Source organism: Rhinatrema bivittatum, chromosome 11 (assembly GCF_901001135.1).
Source record: "Rhinatrema bivittatum chromosome 11, aRhiBiv1.1, whole genome shotgun sequence".
Lineage (NCBI taxonomy): Eukaryota > Metazoa > Chordata > Amphibia > Gymnophiona > Rhinatrematidae > Rhinatrema > Rhinatrema bivittatum.
The window spans coordinates 36,552,533-36,579,450 of NC_042625.1; the positions used below are offsets into that span (position 1 = coordinate 36,552,533).

The following is a 26,918-nucleotide window of genomic DNA, read 5'->3' on the forward strand; positions in this document are numbered from 1 at the left end:
ACATCTATATTATATTTATTATTTTTAATTTTTATATACCGGAATTCCTGTATGCAATACAAATCAATCCGGTTTACAAGTAACGAAAAGGTTGCCCTAGTCTTGGGGTTAGACCGGGGTTTTTTTACATGGAACACAGAACAATAACTAATCAACCATTGAACATTATTTCAGGGAATATTGAAAGTAACAATAAAATTTAACAAATTTAACAAATTTAAACATAATAACATAATAACAAATAAACTTATTCGTGTATTGAATAGTATGTGTGTGTTCACCTTTTTACAAGGAACTTTAGTAGCGTAAATGGTCTGCAGTAAGCGGTAATATAAAGGTGAATATTGAATGTTAAATAGACATGCGAGTAAGCAAGGACGGGTATGCAATTAAGTGACAAGGTGTTAGAGACACCCTGCAAAGGTTGGATCTGAAAGTCAGGAGGAGGTGCCTAGTTACACTCTGGGAGTTGGAACGCTTGCCTGAAGAGCCAGGTTTTTAATCCTTTTTTGAACTCTGGTAGATTGGGTTCGAGTCGTAGGTCTGGAGGTAGCGCATTCCAATGGTTTGGTCCCGCCGTGGAAAGTGCTCTTTTTCTTAGTGTTGATTTGGCAGGAGCTGCGACTAATGTGCCTTTGTAGGCGCTTCTGATGGGTCTGGCAGATAAGTGTGGATGAAGTTGGGTTTGTAGAGATATAGGTGCGACGTTATGAATTGCTTTATGAATGATGGTTAAGGCTTTATATAGGATTCTCTGTTTGATGGGTAGCCAGTGGAGGTTGCACAAGATGGGGGGTAATATGGTCTCTTCTATTAGTGTTGGTTAGGATTCTGGCTGCGGCATTTTGTACCATCTGTAGGGGTTTGATGCTGTTGGAGGGGAGGCCAAGTAAGATTGAGTTGCAGTAATCAAGTTTCGAAAAAATAATGGATTGAAGGACGATATAAGACCACTAGTGTTTTGTGAGATATATGTAAACTTTATTCCTACACAAACTAACAGCAGTAATATAACCCACAGCAATCACTTCCCAAAATCTTAAAACAATGTAATTAAAAATGTAATGCAATAGTAAATATTTGATAATATCTTAGCCTAGCTAGTATTTATTTATTTATTTATTTATTTAAAAGTCTTCTATACCGATGTTAGTTGAAACATCACCTCGGTTTACATGGAACAAAAGCAACGAAAATTACAAGTAACAGGGGAAGGGTAAGGGGTACAAAACCATAAGGAGAGCAGAGAAGCATAGGAACAAACAACAAGTAAACTATAATGTCATAAGAACAAGGTCATAGTCAAATTCAGGTCATGATCCATCACAATTCAATATTCATCAAGGGTGTTGGGGAAAGGCTTGTTTGAATAGCCAGGTTTTGAGCTGGGCTCTGAATTTGGTGATGCAAGGTTCAAGTCTGAGGTGGGTTGGGAGTGAGTTCCAGTGCATAGGTCCAGCAATGGAGAGCGCCCGATCCCTTGTAGCTGTGAGGTGTGCTTTCTTTAGGGATGGCACATGGAGGGACCCTTTGTTAGTGGTCCTTGTCGGTCGATTCGAGCAGGCAAATTGGAGGGGATCTGCCAGCCAGTTGGAGTGATGGGAATATAAGGCTTTATGTATAATGGCCAGGGATTTAAAGAGGATGCGGGAGGGAATAGGGAGCCAGTGTAGGTCCTTCAGTATAGGGAAAATATGGTCGTATTTGTGAGCGTTGGAGAGGGTTCTGGCTACAGTGTTCTGTAGCATTTGGAGGGGCTTTAAGGAGGAGTAGGGTAGGCCAAGAAAGAGGGAGTTACAGTAATCCATCTTGGATGCCAGTGTAGCCTGGACGACAGTGCGGAAGTCACTAACATGAAGGAGAGGTTTCAGGTTTTTTAAGACTTTAAGTTTGAAGAAACCCTCTTTGAGTATGGCACTGATATATTTTTTGAAGTTCAGTTGTTGGTCGATTAGGACCCCCAGGTTCCTTGCGCAGGGCTGTGCATGAGGAATCTTGATAGCAGAGTCAATTGAGAGTGCGGGATTAGTAGGGGGGTGATGGGATATAAGGAGGAGTTCAGTTTTGGCAGTGTTTAGAGCAAGGTGGAGGTTGGTAAGTAAGGAGTTGATGGCAGCGAGATGGTTTCCCCAGGATTCAAGGGTGTCAGATAGGGAGCCTTGAATGGGTATGATGATTTGCACATCATCAGCGTAGAGAAAGAATTTGAGGCCAAGTTCTGATAAGAGTTTGTACAAGGGGGTGAGGTAAATGTTAAAGAGGGTAGAAGAGAGGGAGGAGCCTTGGGGGACTCCTTGGGCGAGGGAGTAGTGGGAGGACTCAGCATTGCCTATTTTCACGGTGAATTTCCTATTGTTGAGGTAGGATGAGAACCACTTAAGGGCTGTGCCGGAAAGGCCAATGTCGGTTAGGCGGGCAAGGAGGTGGGTGTGATTTATGGTGTCAAAAGCTGCTGAAATGTCCAGTAGAACAAGAAGGTAGCTGTGACCTTGATCCATTCCCCTGAGTAAGTAGTCAGTCAAGGAAAGTAAGAGGGTCTCAGTGTTGAGGTGTTTACAGAAGCCAAATTGAGAGGGGTGGAGAAGGTTGTGAGTTTCAAGGAATTCTGTAAGTTGCGAGTTGACGACCTTCTCCATGATTTTTGAGATGAAAGGGAGATTGGAGATAGGGCGAAAGTTGGCGGGGTCCTTGGGGTCAAGTGCAGGTTTTTTGAGCAGTGGTTTGACCACAGCATGCTTGAGTGGGTCAGGGACAATGTCTGAAGAGAGGGAGCAATTGATAACATCTGCAATGGGTTTGGAAATGATGTCAGGTATGGTGAGGAGGGCTTTGGTGGGGATAGTGTCTGATGGATGAGTCGCAGGTTTCATCTTTTTGAGGATAGATGTGATTTCAGTGGATGAAACGAGTTCAAGGTCGTTAAAGGAGGACGAGGGTGGGTCAGTGCCTGTAGCAGCTGGGAGCAAGGAGGGAGTAGAGGGAAATCGGAGAAGGATGGTTGCGATTTTGTCATGAAAGTAGCGTCCCAGTTCTTCACATTTGCTGCTGGCTTCGCTGTCAGGAATGGTGGGGGGATGTGTGTTTGGTAAGGGAAGAAACATAGGTGAAGAGGGCTTTGGGGTTATATTTGTAATCGTGGATTCTTAGGGCGTAGTAGTCTCGTTTGGCTTTAAGGGTGGCTAGCCTGTAGAGATGTAGTGAGGATTTGAATATGGATTTTTGCGGGGATGGGTCTTTACGCCATGTGCGTTCTTTCTGCCTGAGCTCATGTTTCATTAGTTTGAGGTCTGGGGAGTACCATGGGTTTTGTTTTTTTGCAGATAGTTTAGTTTTATGTGTGGTGATAGGGCACAGTTTGTTTGCAATATCTAAGGTGAAGTGGCTCCAAGAGTCTAGGGCTGTGTTTGGAGTTGAGCAGTTGAGTTTCAGAGAAGAGCTGGCAAAGGCTGAAGTGAGGTCCTCACTGGGGCAGGATTTTCTGTAGGCAAAAGATGTGGTGGAGGGGGATTTGGATGGTTTGGGTATCTTTATAGAGATGGAGGATTTGACAATAGCATGATCGAACCATGGGACAGGGGTACAGTGTGGTTTAGAGGGTAGGCTAATGCTGGAGTTGACAAAGAGGAGGTCCAGGGTGTGCCCTGCTTTGTGCGTGGGGGAGGTGATAACTTGGGTAAAGCCGATGGCTTCGAGTGTGCTGAGGATGGCTTCACATGAGGTGGAGCGGGGGGTGGCATCAACATGGAGGTTGAAATCCCCAGGATAATGGCAGGGGCATCGCTGTTGATGTTGTTGGAGATAAACTCTATAAGGGGGAGGGGTTGTGTTCGAGAATGCTAGGGGGGGGGGGCCAGGGCCGGCGGAAGCACTAGGCGAACTAGGCGATCGCCTAGGGCGCTGAGCATTAGGGGGCGCCGAGCCGCTGACGGCCAATGGCCGCCGGTGGACGTCATCCCAATGGCAGATACAGCAAGAAGATCGCAGGGCCGTGGTACAGTCGCGTCTAAACATGCTGGTGCTACTCCTCCTTCCTGCCCGCGCGGCCCCGGAAGAAAAAATGTTGCCGGAGCCGCGCGGGCAGGAAGGAGGAGGAGGAGCATCAGCCAATGCAGGAACTTCTCCTCCTTCCTGCCCGCGCGGCCCCGGAAGAAAAATGTTGCCGGAGCCGCGCGGGCAGGAAAGAGGAGGAGCATCAGCCGCGTGCCGGAAGGAGGAGGAGCATCTGCCACGTTCAGAAGAGGATCAGCGCGGCTCGAGAAGACCGGGGCCGCTGCAGAGCCCATCCTGCAGTGGCCCGTGAAGAGGAGGCCCAGAGGTGAGAGAGAGAGACTGAGGGTTTGTACAGTGTGTATGTGTGCGTGTATGAGATGAGTTGAGAGACTGTGTGTGTGTGTGGGAGTGAAGACCTGAATGTTTGCAGAGACAGCATGGGAGAGCCTTTGTGTGTGTGAGAGACAGCATGTGGTAGTGAGAGCCTGTGCTTGAGCAAGACAGCATGTGGGAGTGAGAGAGAGCCTGTGTGTGTGTGTGTGTGTGAGTCAGCATGTGACAGTGAGAGCCCGTGTGTAGGAATGATTGTATGAGAGAGAGCATGTGACAGTGAGAGCCTGTGCTTGAGCAGGACAGCATGTGGGAGTGAGAGAGAGCCTGTGTGTGTGAGTCAGCATGTGACAGTGAGAGCCTGTGTGTAGGAATGATTGTATGAGAGAGAGCATGTGACAGTGAGAACCTGTGCTTGAGCAAGACAGCATGTGGGAGTGAGAGTTAGACAGCATGTGCAAGAGAGAGACTGTGTATAAATGATTGTATGAGGTACAGCATGTGAGAATGAGTGCCTGTGTATGTGAGAGAGAGAAAGCATGTGAGAATGAGAACCTGACTGTGTGTTTGAGGGAAGCAGACAGATGGAGAGAAAATAAATATGTTATAAAAGGAATTGGCAAAAAAATAAGAAAGGGAAGGTGGAAAAAAAAAAGCCTGTGACCAACCGATTAGAAAACTAAGATCAGACAGCAAATGTAAAAAGAAATAAATTACTTTTTACTGATTGGAACATGTAATCTTTGGGAATGTGCAAGAGTAGCACTTTCTCTATGCGGATCTCACAATGTACGAGATCAGCATAGAGGAACTGGAAGCCCATGGGGCCTGCACAGAGGAGGCAGCAGAATGGGCTTCAGTGCCAATAGCAGCAATCAGCACCTCCGCAATAGCCATACAGCGGCAGTGACAGTGGCAGCAGAAGAATGAGAGAGGCTCTGAGGTTGCTGGCAAAAGAAAGAGAGGGGGTCTCTGCCTTTAGTGTGTGCATGTGTATGAATGGGAGTCTGCCTGGGGGTGTATGTGTGTGAATGCATGGGTGCCTGCCTGAGGGTGTGTCTGTGAATGAGAATGTATGGGTGTCTTCCTGGGGTTTGTATGTGTGAGAATAGGTGCCTGCCTGTTTGTGGTGTATGGGTGTGTGTGAGAATAAATTGGTGCCTGCCTGGGGGTCTGTGTGTGTGAGAATGAATGTGTGCATGCCTGGGGGATGGGGAGGGAGTGGTGTGAAAATGAATGGGAGCCTGCCTGGGGTTCAGTGTGAGAATGACTAGGAGCTTGCCTGTGTGTGTGTGTGTGTGTGAGAACGAGTGGGAGCTTGCCTGGGAGTGTGTGTTTGTGTGTATGTGAGGGAGCCAGTGAGAGTGAGAGCATGAGTGTGTATGAGAAAATCCAGGGGAGTAAGAGTTTGTGTGGGGGTGTGTGTGGAGGGGGAGAGAGTGCCTTAGAGCCTGAGTGTGTCAGTGTCTGTGAGAGCGAGAGGTTATGGTTGGGTATAAGAGCATGAATGTGTATGTATGTGACAGTGTATGTGTGAGAGAGAATGGACATGTGAGTATGTGTGAGAGAGAGAGGATAACCTCCTAATCCTCGACAATATCAGGATGACTGGAAATCAAGAGCTCCCATGTATGGACAGCAGGGGCTTTTTAAAATCCTTATTAATTTTAATTATTGTGTGTTATTTGATATATGTACTGTTTTGAAATATTTTATTGGTGTTTGGGAAATTGTAAAAAATGTATATGATTTTAATTAATAGAAATTCTATTTATCAGTAGTTTTAAAATATTTTATTAGTATGGTTTTACTATTATAACTGATGCTTTGTTTCTTGATTTTATTTGTTTTATGAGGAATGGTGGTTCTGTTTTTCCATTATTAATACACAGAGTCTGGCTTCTTGGGGTTTCCATTCCAGTTTTTGTCTAATTTGTGCTCCTTTATTTTGTATTCTGTATTTGGTGAGGGTCTTTCTCTGCTCTGTGTGTGTGACCACGATGAGAGATTCTGCTAGCATGTAGTGTCTGTATAGGGTTCTATAGCAATCGGGTTTGTTTTGTTTCCTCAGTAGGTGGTGTATTGGTATTCTAGGACCCAGTGTAATATTTACCCTTGCTTTTTCACAGGTAGGGTTATTATTGTTTGAATCCTTGGTGTTATTACTGTTATGTTATGATGGGATTGCAGTATAGATTTTGGGTGTCTCTTTTGCGGTGCTTTATGTTAGTTCACAATGTGTCTGGCAGTGGAAGGTGTTTGTGCTGCTGTTACTGTGAGGTGACACCAGAATTTGAAAATATCTTTTAGTATGATGAGCTGTAAGGGAAACATCCAAGCTCCATTGTTTGGGGGAATTTCAGTGGATGCACAGAGATACAGAACTGGAGGTGCAGGATTTGTATTGACATTCTGTCCCTTCCTATATATTCCAGACTTCATTCTCATAATCATATAGAATTAGTTGAATGAGGCTATCAAATAATTTTATAGTAGTTTTACTAGAAGTGTGAAACTGGCCAGCTTTTTAAAATAATGCAGAGGACCCTTTGGACTTTTTTTAACAACACTTTTTTTATAACCAATTTTAAAGCAGGATCCATGCTATAGAGGTGGGTGTGATGAAGAAATGTCATTTTGGCTCCCCCCCCACCCAAACAAATTCTTCTGTCTAGAGATGCCACTGATTTTCTGTGGCACACAAATGCATTAGCCCCCGGGCACTGGAGACCCTTGGTGCGCCACTGGGTGCGAGCCATATGGGGCCGCAAGTGGTGGCAAAGAAGAGTGGAGATTTGGCGGGCCGCAAGCAGTGCCCAATCTGCTCGCGACCCAGAAAACCCCAGTCAGCGGGCGTGATTGAGAATGAGGTAGGAGGCGGGGCCGAGACCGGGGGGGGGGGGGCACAAGGAAGAAGGCTCGCCTAGGGCGCCAAATCCCCTTGCACCGGCCCTGGGGGGGGCATATACTAGGCAGACCTGGAGATTCTGAGATTTGAATAGCCCAATCTCTAATTTGTGTGGTGTGATGATTTTTACAGGTTTGAGATTCATGTGCTTTTTAGCAGCGAGGAGGAGACCACTGCCTCGTTTCTTCGGTCTTGGGATGGAGAAAAAGTCATAGGTGTCAGAAGGGAGCTGATTGAGGAGGACAATATCAGAGTCCTTGAGCCAGGTTTCAGTGACGGCACATATGTCTGGCTTATGGTCATCTAGTAGATCAGACAGTATGACAGTTTTCTTGGATAGGGACTGAGCATTCATAAGCATGATGAAAAGGGTGGTGAGACCGAGGAGCTGAGTAAAAGGGGAGACGAGGATAGGGAGGAGGAAGGATCTGCGCTGGGTGGGCTGGGTGGTTAATAGGGGGTAATGTGTTCTGTGGGAGGGGTGATGGATGCGTGGGATAGGGAGGCTGGAAATGCAGGCCATGGTGGGGGGATAAGGAGGAATGGTCAGTGCTGTAGGCAGGGGGCAGATAGCAGGAGGAAATAAACAAACAGTGAGGTTGTGGTCACAAATAGTATATCGGTGTAAAGCGGAGACTGTAACAGTGAATTAATAGAGGTTGAAGCATATACAACGGTGTCAGAAGAGTCAAGAGCAGATATTAAAGGTACATACACTAACAGCAAGCTGTAAAAGATAGAAGTCACCTGAGGCATGTGAAGTTTTTGCTGAAAGTAGGTGCTTGGGCCAGGTAACCTTAATGGGTGCCTGGAGTCACAGAGCTGTTGGCAGACGGTGGAGCATAGAGGAAGGGTCAAGCAGCGGTCAGGTCCTGTGGAGCAGCGGTACAACCGCTGCTCCACAGGACCTGACCACTGCTTGACAGAGAATATAGATATATATATAGGGCCACTTATGAGAATGGCCCAGAGAAAAAGGAATCACAGGAGATACTTCTCTGATCAGTGATTCCCCCCAAACACCATCAGCAATGTCTTTGGAAAAGATGGACTTGATGGGGGATGCTCAGTGCGCTAGATTATAGGGGCTAACTCAAGTGGTCTCGTGGTTGGTGCTTGATCTGTGCCAATGGTATGTAGCTGTGATCTCCATTTTATTATTCTGAGACTGGATCTGGCTTGAAGCAGCTGCAATTCTATTTTTTTTTGTTCTCTGCTTCTCACAGACACCACTCCAACCAGGAAATGTGGGGGGATAAGACACAAGTCCAGCAACTACATCTTAGAAGTCATGTACACATTCTTAGCATTTTTTTTTTACTAAGGCAGAAAAAAATGGTTCTTCATTTTGGGGGTCATTTTCAAAGGAGTTACGCATGTAAATGTGACATACTATCGTAGCAATTTTCAAAAGCTATTTACTCGAGTAAAGTGCACTTACTTGAGTAAATCTTATGGACAATTCAATGGCATATATTGTAGCAATTTTGAAAAGCCCACTTACTTGAGTAAAGTGTATTTACTCGAGCAAAAACCAGTTTTGCTCGAGTAAATGCTTTTTAAAATCTACCCCTTTCTGAACTACAGAGCCCTACAGTAGGAACGTCCTCTTTTCTGAACTATGGCATCTCTTAAAAGCAAAGCATTTTCTTCTAAAATATTTCAGAGCAATGTTTCAGAGCTGTGTTCTGTTATTTTGGTTATAATATTTCAAGGCAGTTTCTTATCACTGAACCTATAGAGTCTTTTCTTGCCTTTCTGGGCTTACATTTATTCCTTAGACAAATAGTTTCTCATTCTCTCATTTGCAACAGAGGTGCTTAGCTGAAACTTAGTTTCCTACAATAGCTGAAACTGTCAGCTTCACTGTAAGCACATGATTTCTTTCTCTAACTGTATAATGGTGACAGGGCTGTAACTGATCAGATTAGATCTCCATGTTTGTACTTCTCTCTCATTATGGGGTAAAATTGTCCCTCTCATGTAACACCAAATTTCTTCCCATCCTCTCACCCTAAGTCACCATCATTTCAAAATTAAATGATGTACATCCTAGAATGTCAGAAATGTGAAGTCTCAGCTGGTTCACTGTGCCCTGCTATAACAAGAATGAAGGATATATTAAGAAAAGACTGCTTAACTTTAAAACCAAGTTATAAAAGCAATATGATGAATATGTGTACACGAATGGGTTGAGTCGTTCTAGAAAGGAAAACAAAATTCAGCTTTAAATCTCTTGAATCTCTTACGTGAACATTGAGGTTTGCTGACCCTTAATATTTCCTTTCTACAGACGAAATAGAATCACTTCCACTTGCTAATACTCCAGAGGTGTTTGGTCTTCATTTGAATGCGGAAATTGGATATTATACTCAGGCAGCCCGAGACATGTGGACCCATCTTTTAGAACTGCAACCTCAAACAGGTATTTGTATTTTTCCACACGCAAATTCTTTATTTTTACCTTTCTTATTTATTTATTTCTAAAACTTATATTTTGTAGCTTCCAACATTGCTGTTCAATGCGGATTACAAATCTACATAGTGGCAAAAATACTCCAAGGCTTAGAATATAGGGTATAGCAAAGTGGCATTTTAACCCATAAGGCATAGAGTTCAGTGTATGGCAAAGAACAGAGTGGCATCTGAATCAGTAGTTCTTGTAGGATCAGCTACAGATATTTCTCAGAAAGCATCAGGGAGAAGCACTGTGCTGCTTATGCTGTTTCACTCCTAGTACTGCCCTTGCCCCTACACTGCCAATGCTAATGCCACCCTCTACTCCCTTCTCCTGCCCCTGCACCTTAGGAATAGAGCCAACATTAGCAGCAAGCAGTACATGTTCTTCCAGCCTTGGCTTCTTCTTACTTGATGCTGCCTGTGCCTGTCATTTCCTCCTGAGAAAAAAATGTCTTTGGCTTGTTTTGGGGAGAGCTGGTAGTTCTACTTGTGCTACCAGATGTACTGAGATTTTCACTTTTAGGTGCCTTTTCAGAAGGAGGAAAACATTTTCCTTTCCCTATGCCATTGTTTCCACCGCACTTTCCTCTTCCTTCCATTCCATGTGGCATGATGGAAATATGATGCAGTCACTGAGTACCCACTAGGGGTTTGTCTTTGTACAAGTACTGTAGTATTAGTGTATGTACTCCTCTTTCTTCCATAGGTAAGCATAGTAATACAGCTGCATGGGATGGGTGGTGTCATCCAGCAGCAGTGGGTTGGTTATCTTTCTTGACTTGGTGTGGGGCGGTTTGACTGCACTTTCAAGGCGTATGCAGGAGTTCCCCCGTTGCTGTTGGTACATACCTCTCCTTCTGTCTTTTTTCATCTGCTTTGCAAATGGTCAAAATATTCTTTCTTATTACACTTTTTTTTTTTTTGGCAAGCAACAATTAAAGAATTCAAAAATAAAATTCGTCTTTAAGTACCATAAATCCTTTTTGGACATAAAGGGCAAAAGTCATTTTAAATGTTGTGAAAAGTGTTGGCATAAAATAACAATAGTGGATCTGCATAGCCTATGGCCTAAAATGCCTCAGGCCTTGTGGCAGAATTTCCCCCGCAGGTGTTGGCATTCTGAGAACTCAGACTCAAATATGAGTTCATAAGCGCATCCAAGTGAGATAGGACAAAGCATCATGATAAAAAAAAATGTTGATTCTCTTTGACGGATGCCTCAGCAAAAATGTTCTGTGCAGAAGAAACATCATTGCAGAATAAAAATCAGTGCCAACACACTAAGAATCTTAGACACCAAAGGACTGAGGTTCGAGAACCTTGGTGCTGACGCATCATGGCACACACTGTTTGTTATGTTCGTGGACCCTTGGGCCGGTTGGAACACTAGATGGAGTGCTGTAGAGATCCACAGCGATTGTCCCAACCAGGAGGCGGGTTCGGGAGGCTCGGAAGCAAGCTGACACACTGGCCTATGGTGAAGTCCTATGCGACCAAGGACTAAGTACCCACTGGAAGGATGGACGATGTTGGACCTAGGTGATAGAAGACTTTTCACCCTGGAGAGCGGCACTCCCCCGGGAGGAGCCCTTAGGAGTCCAGCCACTGGGACTTTTGGAGATTCACCCTGGAAGCCGAAGTACCCCCAGAGGGGCCCGTAGGGACACGGCCGCTGGGACTTTAGGCGACTTCCTGAAGGTTGAAGATGGTCCGGATGCAGGCGCCTCCTGCAGGTCGTGGTTCCGGTCAGCTGGCGCCTCCAGCAGGTCGTAGGTAATCCAGAAGTCGGTCCAGGAGTCGGAGTCCAAGAGCAGTCCGCAGCCAGTCCAGGGGTCGGTATCCAGAGAGAGCGGTCCAAAGCCAGTCCACGGGTCGAAGCCAGAGAGCGATCCAAAGCCAGTCCAAGGGTCGAAGCCTGAGCGCGGGTCCAAAGCAGTCCAAGGGTCGGAGTCCAGAAGAATCAATCAGCGGAGGGAAGGCAGAAGCAGGATGAAGAACAAACCAGGAATGCAGCAACAACAAACCAAGACCAGGAACCTTGTTGCAAGGCACTGGAGAGGTGTAGGTGCAGGGTACTTATACCCTGGGGCGTCTCACGTCATCCCAGGCACTTCCTGTCATTTCCCGCGCTGGCCCCTTTAAGAGACTTAGCCCCCCCGCGCGCCGCGCACCTAGGGGGCGGGGCCAGCGATGGGAGTCGGCAGCGTCTCTGACGCTGTGCAGGAAGCCGTGGCAGGCTGCGATTTCCGGCTCCGGGGGTCGAGGAGCTCCTCTAACCGGGCAGGGCCGCCTCGAGGTAGGAGGGGGAGCCGGGGGCACGGCCCGGTTTTGTAACACTGTTCGGCGCTGAAACATCATGGTGCAGAGGCATCAGAGCCAAAACATGGTGCACAGACTACGGTGCTGAAAAATCCAAAGCATCTCAATGCAGAAGAGTTGACCTCAAAGATTTGAAACGTAAAATCTTCAGAGTAAAAACTTCCATCTTGGATCATTATAGTAACAATGCAAAAATGTCAGGCTGGGGAGCCCATCGCTAAATAAATTATGTCCAGGGTCAATGGACCTCAGCGGAAGCCACATGGTCAATCAACAGGTTAGAGATTTGAAGTATCCATTTAGCTTTGTTCAATTTTCATCAAGTTCTAAAGGGAAAGCAGTCAGGATCCTAAGCAACACAATGGCAGTAGCATATATAAACAAACAAGGAGGAACACTGAGTCACAGTGTATTGGAAGAGACAGACCTCCTTTTTCCATGGGTGGAAGCAAATTTGCAACAAGTTACAACCTTAAACATTGCAATGAACTAGAATGTAGAGCAAATTTTCTGAACAGAAATAACTTAAATCCGGGGAGAATGGGAACTGAGCACCCAGGCCTTCCAGATAATAGTGCAAACATGGGAAATGCCAGAAATAGATTTAATGGCAACTTACAAGAATGCCAAAGTAAGACTATTCTTCAGCAGAAGTGTAGGAAAGGCATCAAGGGAATGGATACTCTAATTCTGACCTGGCCAAACAGAGTCTAACTGTATGGCTTTCTGCCATGGCCCTTGATTGGGCCAGGCTTAAGAAAAATAGAGATGGAAAAGGCAATAGTAGTATTAGTCACCCCAAATTGGCCAAGGTGACCATGGTAGGTAGAAGTAAAGAGACTAAGCACGGATTATCCCTTATTATTCATCGAAGTCCATAGATTTTTACACCAGGGACCAGTAGAAATTGAAGATACTTCTCCATTTTGTCTTACAGCCTGGCTACATAGAGGAAAAAATTATTAAAGAAAGAGTATTCTCTATCAGTAATTTCTACCTTTCTCACAGGACGAGCAGGATGGTAGTTCTCACATATGGGTGACATCATCAGGATGGCGCCCAATCACGGACACTTTTGTCAAAGTTTCCAGAACTTTGACTGGCACCTACTGGGCATGCCCAACATAGCACCAACCCTGCACCCAGCAGGGGTCCCCCTTCAGTCTTCTTTTTTCCACGCAGCAGTAGCCACGTGGGTTAAGAAGCTCTTCAGATATTCCTGACAGGAATTTTTCCTCACGAAACTTCTTCCAAAATTTCAAAAGATTTTACCCCACAGGGGTCCCTTTATCGATATCTTTGCTCCGCGGTCGAACGGTAAGTTTTTTACCTGCTTGCAGTCGATTCCCGTCAAGTTTTTCTCTCACGGCCTACCAGCCATCGACCGTATTGCAGCTAAATTTTGTCAAGGCCATGGCGTCGGATTTCTGTCGGTGCCCTGACTGCACTCAAACGATGTGCATCACTGACCCTCACACGGTCTGTGTGATGTGTTTGGGGTCCGACCATGATGTCCTTACTTGCATCAAATGTGCCCAAATGACACCAAAGGGTCGCAAGGCTAGGCTGGAGAAGATAGGACTTCCTCTTTCGGCCAAAAACTTCAACGCCATCGATAGGACCTGTTAACCGTAAGGCAGATGCCCACCTATCTAGTTCAGCCAGCCCCTGGCTTCCAGAGAGCTCAAATAGATCATCATTCAGTAGTAGTGGAATCAGCCAGAAGAGGGCATGACCGCTCCAAACCCCACTCTTCTATTCCCCAGGAAGGAACAGAAATTTCTGGATGCGTTTGGAAGACGAGTATTTCATAGGCTCGTGCTCTATTCTAGGGGCCAACCCATTTCAAGGAGCTCTTTCCTGCGCAAAGAAAAGGGACTCTCCCCAAGTGTAGCCAGCCTATCTCTTAGCACCCTCTGACCCATTTGAAACCGCTGTTCACATGGAAACCTCCCTCCATGTCGACTCGCCACACTTGAAGGCTCATGCTCCACTCTAGGGGACAACCCATTCTAGGGAGCCATTTCCTGTGTAAAGGAAAGGGAACTCTCCCCAGGTATAGCCAGCACCCTCTGACCCATGTGAACTGTTGTTCACATGGAAACAGCATTGAACATTACCTATGAATTATTCTGCCATATTTCATTAGTCTGGAAATGAAGGTTAAACATGATGGGATAATTTTAAAAGAAATCCAGCAGGAGTTGTTACTTCAGCTGAGAATGAGACAGCTCATGGCACATATTCAGTAAACTGGTGAGTAGAAAATATAAACCAAACAAGTTATGTGTGTAAATATTCTGAGATTTTAATTGGGACTTATGCACATAAGTCTGCCATTGAATATACTTGGATACATTTAGCACAACTATTTTTACATCCAGACTTCTGCACATAATTTTAGATGGAGAGTACTTAAAATATGCATTCACTGGCTGAAAGGTGGGAAATAATTGTAATAAATACAATTAAATATTAATTTGCTCACAGGTTGAATCTCCATTAATATCAACATCTCTTCTTTTTTTATTTTTGTCATTGAGGAGATCAAACAAAATACTCAGAATAATAGGACTAGGGGACATTCATGAAGTTAGCAAGTAGCACATTTAAGACTAATCAGAGAAAATTCTTTTTCACTCAATGCACAATAAAGCTCTGGAATTTGTTTCCAGAGGATGTGGTTAGTGCAGTTAGTGTAGCTGGGTTCAAAAAAGGTTTGGATAAGTTCTTGGAGGAGAAGTCCATTAACGGCTATTAATCAAATTTACTTAGGGAATAGCCACTGCTATTAATTGCATCAGTAGCATGGGATCTTCTTAGTGTTTGGGTAATTGCCAGGTTCTTGTGGCCTGGTTTGGCCTCTGTTGGAAACAGGATGCTGGGCTTGATGGACCTTGGTCTGACCCAGCATGGCAATTTTCTTATGTTCTTAATGCTCATCTTTCGCATTGCTTCCTATTCAATTATACATGACCCAGTACAATAGGGCCCTGTTTACGAAGATTCAGGAATTTGCTGAAGCATTACCTCTGCAATTCCAGGACCCAACTTCATGCCCTAGCACAAAAGGGTCTAGATGCTGCCAAACATGAAGTACGTTCGGCATATAACATCTTCGACACCGCCTCCAGAGTTCGGCATCAGGAATTAGTGCAAGGAGATGGGCCTGGCTAAAGTCTTCAGACCTCAGACCTGAAGTACAGGACAGGTTAGCTGACTTGCCCTGTGCTGGGGATAATCTTTTCAGAGAAAAGATTCAAGAAGCAGTGGCGCAGCTCAAGAACCACCAAGAGACTCTGTGTCAGCTCTCCTTACTGCCTTCTGACCTCTCTTCCTCTTCCAAACGTTCTTTTAGAAGAGACTCCAAGAGCCAAATCTACCGGCAAAGGAGATTCTATCCCCCGGCGTCCAAGGCTCAAGCTTCTAAGCCTTACCAAAAAGGCCAATCCAAGCAACCTTGAGTACAGAAGTCACAGCCATCCTCCCAGCCAGGTCCAGTGTCTGGTTTTTGACTCCTTCCTAGAAAGCAGTACCAAGCCTCCACTTCCGACTATTCCTGTCGGAGGCTGGTTGTGCCACTTCTCCAAATCATGGCACACAATCACCACAGATCAGTGGGTACTTGTAATAACACAAGGTTACCACCTCAACTTTCTCTCTGTTCCACCGGATTCCCCACCTCGGCTGACGTGGGGAACATCCGACCACTCACCGCTCCTGGAGCAGGAGGTCTCCCTCCTCCTCCAGTCCAGAGCAATAGAACGAGTGCCCCTCTCCCAACAAGGGCAGGGTTTCTATTCCCGGTATTTCCTGATACCAAAAAAGTCAGATGGTGTCGCCCAATATTGGACCTTCGCATCTTAAACAAATACCTTCAAAGAGAAAAGTTCAAGATGGTGACCCTGGGTTCTCTTCTTCCCCTTCTCCAAAGGGAAGACTGGCTCTGCTCTCTAGACCTCCTGGACGCCTACACACACATTTCCATTACTCCGTCTCATTGCAGAATGTTGCGACCGTAGGTCTTCGGCTTCGCCCCGCCTACCAGTAGTCCGAGGTGAGCGGCTCCTCCTGCTCACCTCGGACTACTGGCTGCTGCAGCATCTGTTTGCCATCCTCTCCAGCGTCCCCGGACCGGCTTTAGTGCTGCCTCCCGCCATGCTCCTCCAAAGTACCTTAGGGCGCGCGCACACACGCCGACCTCATCTTTATTTCCACGTTGGCGCAAACCTCAAGGGCATCCTCCTGATATGACATCACGCTGCCCGGATATTTAAGCCTACAGTATTTGCTAGCTCATTGAGTTAGCAACGGTAACGCTACGGTTGGGATTCGCTCTCCGTACTAAAGCTGCTCTGCCACTCCAGCATTATCTGGAACTCTTATACCCTTCAGGGTTGCTAACGGGGTACCCGCTCCTCGGGGGCCTCTTCTGCTTCTTTCAGGAGCTATCAGGAAACCGGTACTCATTCCTCGAGGGCCCATGTTCCCTGAGTTGCTGCCTGCATCTTCAAACCTTTCTACTTGGAAGACTTCACTGATAGTTTCCATCTGTGAGTACAACTACCATCTATTCCACAGTACTGCTTCACTGGAACCAGATACTCGCTCCTCGAGGGCCTGCCCTCTGTTCCGGTGCCAGATCTTCGTCTAGTGGAATCTCTGTTACTGCTACGTGAGTACAATATAACTGAGTCTCTCTGCTCTAAGGGATCAGGTACTCGCTCCTCGTGGGCCTGCTCTCCCTGTCTCGGAGCTTCTCCTAATTCTACCTGGGACTCTGAATGCTTCTTATTGTGTACTCATAACTCTCAGTCTCTTTCCACTACAGCACAGCCTAGCAGAGGATTCGCTGTTCCAGCGTTCTGTGGGAGACCTGCCCAGCCAGGCTCAACATCTACTACTCACTACTGCCACCTCTGGTGGTTTCCAAAACTGTTTAAAAAAAGATTCAAATCTGTGTTTGTGTGTCCAGAGTCTAGCCTGACACCGCGGTCCCTCACAGGACTGCCCCCCGTGGACGTGGTCAGCTGCCACAGTGTCCAAGGATCCACCCAAACATCAATAACCATAACACAGATTCCTGCGGTTCCTAGTAGTCCCAAAACACTTCCAATATTGAGTGTTACCATTCGGCCTAGCATCTGCCCCATGATTCTTCACCAAGTGCCTCGTAATGGTAGCTGCCTTTCTCAGGAGTCGAAGTGTCCACGTCTACCCCTATCTCGATGATTAGTTGATCAGGGCTCCTACTCAGCAAACTGCACTGACGTCTCTAGGTCTCACGTGCCATACCCTGATCTCCCTAGGGTTTCTCATAAACTATCCAAAATCCAGGATAGTTCTCTCTCAAACCCTATCGTTCATAGGGGCCGACTTGGACACTCTAAAGGCGAAAGCCTTCCTACCTCAGGATCGAGCTTTCACTCTCTGGCCCATCGACTGCAGTCTCGACAACACTCAACTGCATGTCACTTTCTGATCTTACTGGGTCATATGGCCTTCTCGGTGCATGTCACTCCCATGGCCTGCCTGGCCATGAGAGTAATGCAGTGGACTTTAAAATCGCAGTGGATTCAGTCTTCTCAGCCATTGTCCATCATTGTCCACATCACCAACCAGCTCCGCTTATCCGCTTGCTTGGTGGATAAACCAATCCAAACTGCTTCAAGGCCTTCCATTTCAGGCTCCAGAACCTCAAATATCCTTGACAACAGAGGCCTCCAATCTCGGCTGGGGTGCACATGTTGCAAACATGCAATCTCAGGGCATTTGGTCTCCAGAGGAAGCCAAACACCAAATAAATTTCCTGGAGCTTCGTGCATTCAGATATGCTCTCAGGGCTTTTCAGGATCACCTTTCCAAACAGGTCATCCTGATTCAAACAGACAACCAGGTGGCCATGTGGTACATCAACAAGCAAGGGGAATGGGCTCCTACCTCCTGTGTCAGGAATGGGCGAAAGCCCTTTCCCACTTGATGTACCTCAGGGCCACCTACTTGCCGGGAGTGGACAATGTGTTGGCAGACAAGCTGAGTCGCACTTTTCAGCCGCACGAGTGGTCCCTCAACCCCACTGTAGCGAACTCAATATTCCAACATTGGGGTTACCCTCACATAGACCTCTTTGTGTCAATTCACAACCACAAAGTAAGGAACTTCTGCTCTCTCACTCGCAGCCAACACTTTCAGCCAAGAGACACTTTCTCCCTCTCGTGGGCCAGCGGTCTCCTTTATGCGTACCCTCCACTCCTTTATGCGTACCACTCCACCCTCATTTCCAAGACTCTCATGAAGTTGCGAAGGGACAAGGGTCTAATGATTCTCATATCCCCTCATTGGCCACACCAGGTCTGGTTTCCAATTCTCCACGACCTATCAGTGCACCGGCACATTCCTCTGGGGAAGGACCCACTTCTGATCACTCAGAACAATGGCTGCCTTCATCACCCCAACCTCCAGGCCCTCTCTCTGACTGCCTGGATGTTGAAAGGTTAATACTTCAACCTCTTAACCTTTCAGAGCCGGTTTCCCGTGTCCTAGTAGCTTCACGAAAACCTTCCACAAGGCAGTCTTATTGTTACAAATGGAACAGGTTTGCAGTATGTCCATTGATCCCATGTCCATCGATCTCTTCACTTGTTCCACACCGAAGTTTTTTGACTACCTCTGGCACCATATTTCTAAAACAACCGAAAAACTTCAAAACCCGCAGGGGTCCCCTGTTTTTTACCATTGCGGTAAGTTTTTTCCTTTTTTCCGTCGGTTCCATACCGTCTATTAGCTGAAAGTCGTCGACGGCTGTCCGACTTCATAATGGCTATGGGTTTTAAGAAATGCCCGATTTGCTGTCGAACAATGTCCATCACGGACCCACACTTAGAGTGTGTGCTCTGTCTCGGTGAGAGACACGATGTCTTAACCTGCCCAAAGTGTGCCGAAATGACGCCAAAGGGCAGGAGACTCCGGATGGATGTGCTCAACTTCGACGTCCACGCAGTCGTCTCCGGCTGGAGTGATCCGCAAAGTCGTCCTGAAGAAAAGACAACCGGATGCAGCAGGAGATAGACCATCACCAACTCCATCTAAATCCTCGATAAAATCAACGTCGGTCATCGAGAAAAGCACTGACCACAAACAGAAGCATCGGTATCGGAGGCCTCATGATCCCGAGACCGACCCGATATCCGGCGGTCCATCGAAGGATCCTGCACCAGCGTCTAAGAAACCTCAAAGAGAGTATGCTTCATCAAGGCCTTCCACCCCACGGCGATCCCCACCGATATCGGTGCCGGGAACCTACCTCCTCAGGGCTCTGCATAGGTACTGGAATCACCTTCACTGCCTGCCCCATAACTGCTCTGGTCTCATCAGCTATGCGGGCGGAGCTGGACGGCTATATCCGCCAGGCAGTCAGGAATGTGCTCCTTGATACTTCGATGCCACCACTGACTCTGCCTTCGAAGCCAATGCCAGTACTGTCTCCATCATCCATTCCATCGACGCCAGTACCGATGTCCTTACTGGTTCCATCCCCGGGTCCATCGATACCAGTACTGATGCCCCTACCGGTTCCGCCCCCGGGTCCATCGATGCCAGTACCGATGCCCTTACCAGTTCCATCGATGCCAATACCGATGACATTTCCGCATCCATCGTCGATTCCACCGATGCCGATGCCCGATTTATCCCTTCTTGCACCGATTTTAGCAAAATTAGATACAATTATCGGTGCAATTCCTATAAAACCTTAGGAACTGCCAATACCACTACCGAGGGGAGAAGATATTGCTGAAGAACCACCGATTCCAGATCCAATTCCGGGTCCATCGGGGGGTTCCACGACCATTACCACCAATATCCCCATTGTTCCCATTGAAACCTAGGGGACAATCATCAATGTCAAAGGTGTCTTGACCTCATACACCTGATACATGGAAGGATACAGACACTGATACCTCTTCCGAAGAAGTCCTCTCGGAGCCATCTCCTCCAGAGGAACGTAGAAAATCCCCTCCGGAGGACTTATCCTTCTCCAACTTCATCAAGGATATGGCTGACACCATTCCTTTTCAATTACAGTCTGAGGAAGACACCAGGCAAAAAACCCTGGAAATGTTACAGTTCGTGGACCCTCCTTAGGAGGTTTTAGCCATACCAGTCCACAAAGTACTCGTAGAACTGTTACAACAGATTATGGGATTATGCTACCATACCAGAGGAAGACTCGGCAATTATTAAATGCCAAACAGATTTTTATTCAATATACAAACAATTTTTACATTTGTTGTCCGCATTATGTGTGGACTATTTATGCATCTACAATTAATAAAAATCTAACAAATACATGTTATACATCATCATTTATCACTCATACTCATCTCATTCACACCATTCATTCATAAAACATATAATACATGTGCATCTATATACCTTTATACATGTGTAATTCTCCAACAATTATACACATAAATCCACTAACTCATTATATATTACACCCAATTGTTCATATAAATCCACTAACACATTATGGGGCGGATTTTAAGAGCCCTGCGCGCCGGTGCACCTATTTTACATAGGCCTACCGGTGCGCGCAGAGCCCCGGGACTCGCGTAAGTCCCGGGGTTTTCCGAGGGGGGCATGTCAGGGGGCAGGCCCGATCCGCGCAGCGTTTTCGGGGCGGGACGTAGCGTTTCGGGGGCGGGCCCAGGGGTGTGGTTACGGCCCAGGGCGGTCATGGGGCGTGGCCGCACCCTCTGGACCCGCCCCCAGGTCACGTCCCGGCGCGCTAGCGGCCTGCTGGCACGCGGGGATTTACGTCTCCCTTCGGGAGGCGTAAATCCCCCGACAAAGGTAAGGGGGGGGTTTAGACAGGGCCGGGCGGGTGGGTTAGGTAGGGGAAGGGAGGGGAAGGTGAGGGGAGGTCAAAAGAAAGTTCCCTCCGAGGCCGCTCCGATTTCGGAGCGGCCTCGGAGGGAACGGAGGTAGGCTGCGCGGCTCGGCGCGCGCCGGCTATACGGAATCGGTAGCCTTGTGCGCGCCGATCCAGGATTTTAGCGGATACGCACGGCTACGCGCATATCTACTAAAATCCAGCGTACTTTTGTTTGCGCCTGATGCGCCAACAAAAGTACGCCAAATCGCGCTTTTTTAAAATCTACCCCTATATATAGTTCCCAACGAGATTTCTCGTTTCGCCTGAACTAGCAGACTTCATCAGGGACACTCTGTAAATTAGATATTGTGGAATTATGGGTTAATGTAAACGATGTTTAACCCTTGAATTCATCAATTAATCCATTGAACCGTTGGATGAATTTCAACATGATGTCGTTGATCTTCCTCTCTATGATTCTCTATCTCACATCGAGACGCCGTCTTCAAAACTGTATACTATACACATCTCATTAAGGTGCATATGGTCCCCACAAAGCTTTGGACTACGATTAAAAAATATTAAATATTACTCACAGTCTTTTTCTAATGAAAATAATTTCTAAAGAACACCAACCATTTATTTAATAGTGCCAGGAAAAATTTCTTACCGTCGGTATAAATATTTCATGTATATCGTATGACCAGCTTACAGCATATACTTCCCTATAATTAATCCAATGTTAGACGATATCATCTCCTCCAAAATTTGAATTAAATATCTGCCGTATGCTTTCATTTCATTTACACGACTTCATATCAATAACGGATCTTGCCTTTAAAGTTCCTACATTATAAACAGCCAAACTTTAAACTCCTAATACACTCTGTTCCCCTAGTCACTATACTTTCTACTGTTGTACTCTTATCCACAAATTTACAACATGAATTCTAAATACAAGTACACTTACCAATCTCAAGAATGTTCTTATGACCGAAGCTTCACCATCTGTATATCTTAAATGTCACCTTACTTCCTTTCAAACAACTTACTAACCGCGAACCGCGTCAACCTTTTAAACAACCTTCATCCTATCACCTACGGCTACGTATCGACGTTCATCTTGCGTTTCTCTTACATTCTCAACGTCATTTCTAACCCAACCCTAATACGTATCCACGTACTATGCTTACATACCTTTAAATACGTAACCACCACGCATCCACCGGCGTCCACCAATTCATTCACAAAATACAGTAAACTGCGACTCAAACTTACTTCATTTCAAATCGCAAGGATATCTGTAATGTTAACCCCATCTACTGATTATGTGCCATAAAATGCTTCCCACTCTATCTTATCGTTAAGGCCTCGGGGATGTATTGTGTCCCATTGATATATGAATTTTTGTTCAATTTTCCTGATGATATTAAAAATATCTCCCTGTTGTCGCACCTGACATTGCTGAACTACAAAAAACCTTATATTTTCTATACTATGCTTAGCTTCCACCCAGTGTGAAACCAGTGGAGCCCCAATCTTATGAGTTCTTAGTCTACTCTTATGTTCCACAATGTAGGGATGTGAATCGTTTTTTGACGATTTAAAATATCGTCCGATATATTTTAAATCGTCAAAAATCGTTAGAAGCGCGATACAATAGGAATTCCCCCGATTTATCGTCAAAAATCGTAAATCGGAATCGGCTGGCGCCATTTTGCACAAAATGGTGCTGGCCGTACGGCAAAACGATTCGACTGCAGGAGGTCATTCCCGGACCCCCACTGGACTTTTGGCAAGTCTTGTGGGGGTCAGGAGGCCCCCCAAGCTGGCCAAAAGTCCCTGGAGGTCCAGCGGGGGTCCGGGAGCGATCTCCTACGCTCCTGACGTCGGGGGACAAAAAACAAAATGGCGCCGGTGCTACCTTTGACCTGTCATATGACAGGGCAAAGGTAGCGCCGGCGCCATTTCTACAACGCAAAGCAGACCCGAGAGTAAAAGATCACACCGGGACCCCCGCTCTGGACCCCAGGTAATTTAAGGCATTTTGGGGGGGTTCGGGAGGGTTGGGGATTTATTTTAAAGGGTCGGGGTGGGTTTTAGGGTTGTTTAGTGTGCCGGTTTTTCCGCCCTCCCCCGATTTACACGATATTTACAAAAACAAAACCGCGACGATCCAATTCCCTCCCCTCCCCAGCCGAAATCGATCGTTAAGACGATCGATCACACGATTCACATCTCTACCACAATGCGCTGTCTTACACTCCTCGTTGTGCATCCTATATAAATGAGCTCACAAGGACAAAGTATTGCATAAATCACCATTCTGGATTCACATGTAAAATGACCTCTTATAGTAAAAGGATACTTCCAGTGTGTAGCTTGAAAGATTTTAATCTCTCATGCATTTTCACACACTGAACATTTTCCACATTTAAACTGTCCCCAATTATCCTGATCACTTAGGGGTAGATTTTCAGAGCCCTGCTCGCCTAAATCCGCCCAAAACCAGGCGGATTTAGGCGAGCAGGGCCCTGCGCGCCGGGAAGCCTATTTTACATAGGCCTCCCGGCGCGCGCAGAGCCCCGGGACTCGCGTAAGTCCCGGGGTTCTCGGGGGGGGGCGTGTCGGGGGCGGGCCCGGTCGTCGCGGCGTTCCGGGGGCGTGTCGGCAGCGTTTTGGGGGCGGGTACGGGGCGTGGCTACGGCCCGGGGGCGTGGCCGCGCCCTCCGTACCCGCCCCCAGGTCGCGGCCCGGCGCGCAGCAGGCCCGCTGGCGCGCGGGGATTTACGTCTCCTTCCGGGAGGCGTAAATCCCCCGACAAAGGTAAGGGGGGGGTGTAGACAGGGCCGGGCGGGTGGGTTAGGGAGGGGAAGGTGAGGGGAGGGCAAAGGAAAGTTCCCTCCAAGGCCGCTCCGATTTCGGAGCGGCCTTGGAGGGAACGGGGGGAGGCAGCGCGGCTCGGCGCGCGCAGGCTATACAAAATCGATAGCCTTGCGCGCGCCGATCCAGGATTTTAGTGGATACGCGCGGCTCCGCGCGTATCTACTAAAATCCAGCGTACTTTTGCTTGAGTCTGATGCGCAAGCAAAAGTAGGCTGATCGCGCTTCTTTTAAAATCTACCCCTTAATGCTTGTGGTCTAGCCAACAAGGATCTAATACTCAATCCACGACGCATTGCCAAAATAGGTGGCTCTTCAAAACCTGGCAGAGACTGAACTATATGCCAATGTTTTCAAAATACTTTGCTTAATTTGATGGGATTTAGTTGAGAATGGTAATGAACAAATTGATCTTGTAACTTTGTTGCGTGGACTCAATTGTAACAGGTTGCTCCTGTCTGCGTACAAAGCTCTTTTATATGCTTGTTTAATACATCCCGTCGGATATCCTCTTTCTTTAAACTTAAGTGTAAGTATTGCAGCATGTTGTTTGTACTCTTTAACAGTGGAACATATTTGTCGATATCTTAAAAACTGGCTAATTGGTATGCTTTCCCTTAGTCTCTTAGGATGAAAGCTTTGATAATGCAACGTAGTGTTCTTGTCAGTGGGTTTAGTATAAATGGACGTCACAATATTACCTGTCTGTAACCTAACCATGATATCTAAGAATGGTAATTGCTTATCACTAGATTGAAAAGTGAATTTTAAATTTAAATCACAATCATTCATGTATTGTTCAAATGCAGATAACTCATCTATGTTGCCAATCCATATAAAGAACAAATAATCAATGTATCGCTTGTAAAAATGTATGTGATTGAAATGTGTAGATGTATACAAATGTTTGTCCTCATATGCTGCAACATAGAGACAGGCAACCGAAGGCGCTAGGGGTGAACCATGGGGATTCCCTTTATTTGTTTAAACAGATGATTATGGAATTCAAAATAAAAATGAGATATTACAATTTCTGCTAGTTGATTGATTACATATTTTTTTGAGGTACGCACCCCTAATTTAATTAACGCTGAATCTATAATTATTAAGGCTTCCTGTTGAGGAATGTTAGTATATAGGGATGTAACATCCGCTGTGACCAACCTGCTATTACTCTCCACTGTTTGCATTTGTGTCAACAAATTAATAAATGCAGTAGAATCCCTCACGTATGATTTAATATTTTTTACTAACGGTTGCAACATATTAGAGATGTGAATCGTGTCCTCGATCGTCTTAACGATCGATTTAGGCTGGGAGGGGGAGGGAATCGTATCATCGCCGTTTGGCTGTTTGGGTGTTTAGAGTATCGTGAAAATCGTTCAAATCGTGAACCGGCACACTAAAACCCCCTAAAACCCACCCCCGACCCTTTAAATTAAATCCCCCACCCTCCCGAACCCCCCCCCCCAAATGCCTTAAATTAACTGGGGGTCCAGCGGCGGTCCGTAGCTAAATCGGGAGAAGGGGGAGGGCAGGAAAACCAGCACACTAAAACACCCTAAAACCCACCCCCAACCCTTTAAATTAAATCCCCCACCCTCCCGAACCCCCCCCCAAATGCCTTAAATTACCTGGGGGTCCAGCGGCGGTCCGGAACGGTCTCCTGCAATTGAATCGTGTTGTCTTCAGCCGGCGCCATTCTGCGCCGCCATTTGCAAAATGGCGGCGCAAAATGGCAGCGGCCATAGACCAACACGATTCGACTGCAGGAGGTCGTTCCGGACCCCCGCTGGACTTTTGGCAAGGTCTTGTGGGGGTCAGGAGGCCCCCCCAAGCTGGCCAAAAGTCCCTGGGGGTCCAGCGGGGGTCCGGGAGCGATTTCCTGCCGCGAATCATTTTCCGTACGGAAAATGGCGCCGGCAGGAGATCGACTGCAGGAGGTCTTTCAGCGGGGTTCCGGACCCCGGCTGAACGACCTCCTGCAGTCGATCTCCTGCCGGCGCCATTTTCTGTACGGAAAACGATTCGCAGCAGGAGATCGCTCCCGGATCCCCCGCTGGACCCCCAGGGACTTTTGGCCAGCTTGGGGGGGCCTCCTGACCCCCACAAGACTTGCCAAAAGTCCAGCGGGGGTCCGGAACGACCTCCTGCAATCGAATCGTGTTGGTCTATGGCCGCCGCCATTTTGCGCCACCATTTTGCAAAATGGCGGCGCATAATGGCGCCGGCTGAAGACAACACGATTCAATTGCAGGAGGCCATTCCGGACCGCCGCTGGACCCCCAGGTAATTTAAGGCATTTGGGGGGGGGGGTTCGGGAGGGTGGGGGGATTTAATTAAAGGGTCGGGGTGGGTTTTAGGGGGTTTTAGTGTGCCGGTTTTCCTGCCCTCCCCCTTCCCCCGATTTACGATTTTTTGACGATAAATCGGGGGAATTGGTATTGTATCGTGGCCCTAACGATTTTTGACGATTTAAAATATATCGGACGATATTTTAAATCGTCAAAAAATGATTCACATCCCTACAACATATTGGGGCGGATTTTAAAACGAGCGCGAATAGCCTACTTTTGTTTGCGCTCCAGGCGCAAACAAAAGTACGCTGGATTTTAGAAGATACGCGCGGAGCCGCGCGTATCCACTAAAATCCTGGATCGGCGCGCGCAAGGCTATCGATTTCGTATAGCCGGCGTGCGCCGAGCCGCGCTGCCTACCCCCGTTCCCTCCAAGGCCGCTCCGAAATCGGAGCGGCCTTGGAGGGAACTTTCCTTTGCCCTCCCCTCACCTTCCCCTCCCTTCCCCTACCTAACCCACCCGCCCGGCCCTGTCTAAACCCCCCCCTTACCTTTGTCGGGGGATTTACGCCTCCCGGAGGGAGGCGTAAATCCCCGCGCGCGAGCGGGCCTCCTGCGCGCCGGGCCACGACCTGGGGGCGGGTACGGAGGGCGCGGCCACGCCCCCGGACCGCCCCGGGCCGTAGCCACACCCCCGTACCCGCCCCCAAAACGCTGCCGACACGCCCCCGAAACGCCACGACGACTGGGCCCGCCCCCCGACACGCCCCCCTCCGAGAACCCCGGGACTTACGCGAGTCCCGGGGCTCTGCGCGCGCCGGGAGGCCTATGTAAAATAGGCTTCCCGGCGCGCAGG

At 47.3% G+C, this 26,918-nt stretch overlaps 1 protein-coding gene across 1 annotated transcript in view; it reads left to right on the plus strand.

Moving 5' to 3' along the window:
• The window catches only part of DNAH10 (dynein axonemal heavy chain 10), a 952,322-nt gene that overhangs the window by 903,182 nt on the left and 22,222 nt on the right, over positions 1 to 26,918 (plus strand). Inside the window, 1 exon segment of the mRNA XM_029571350.1 lies at positions 9,522 to 9,653. Within this exon segment, the coding sequence (XP_029427210.1) occupies positions 9,522 to 9,653 (132 nt within the window).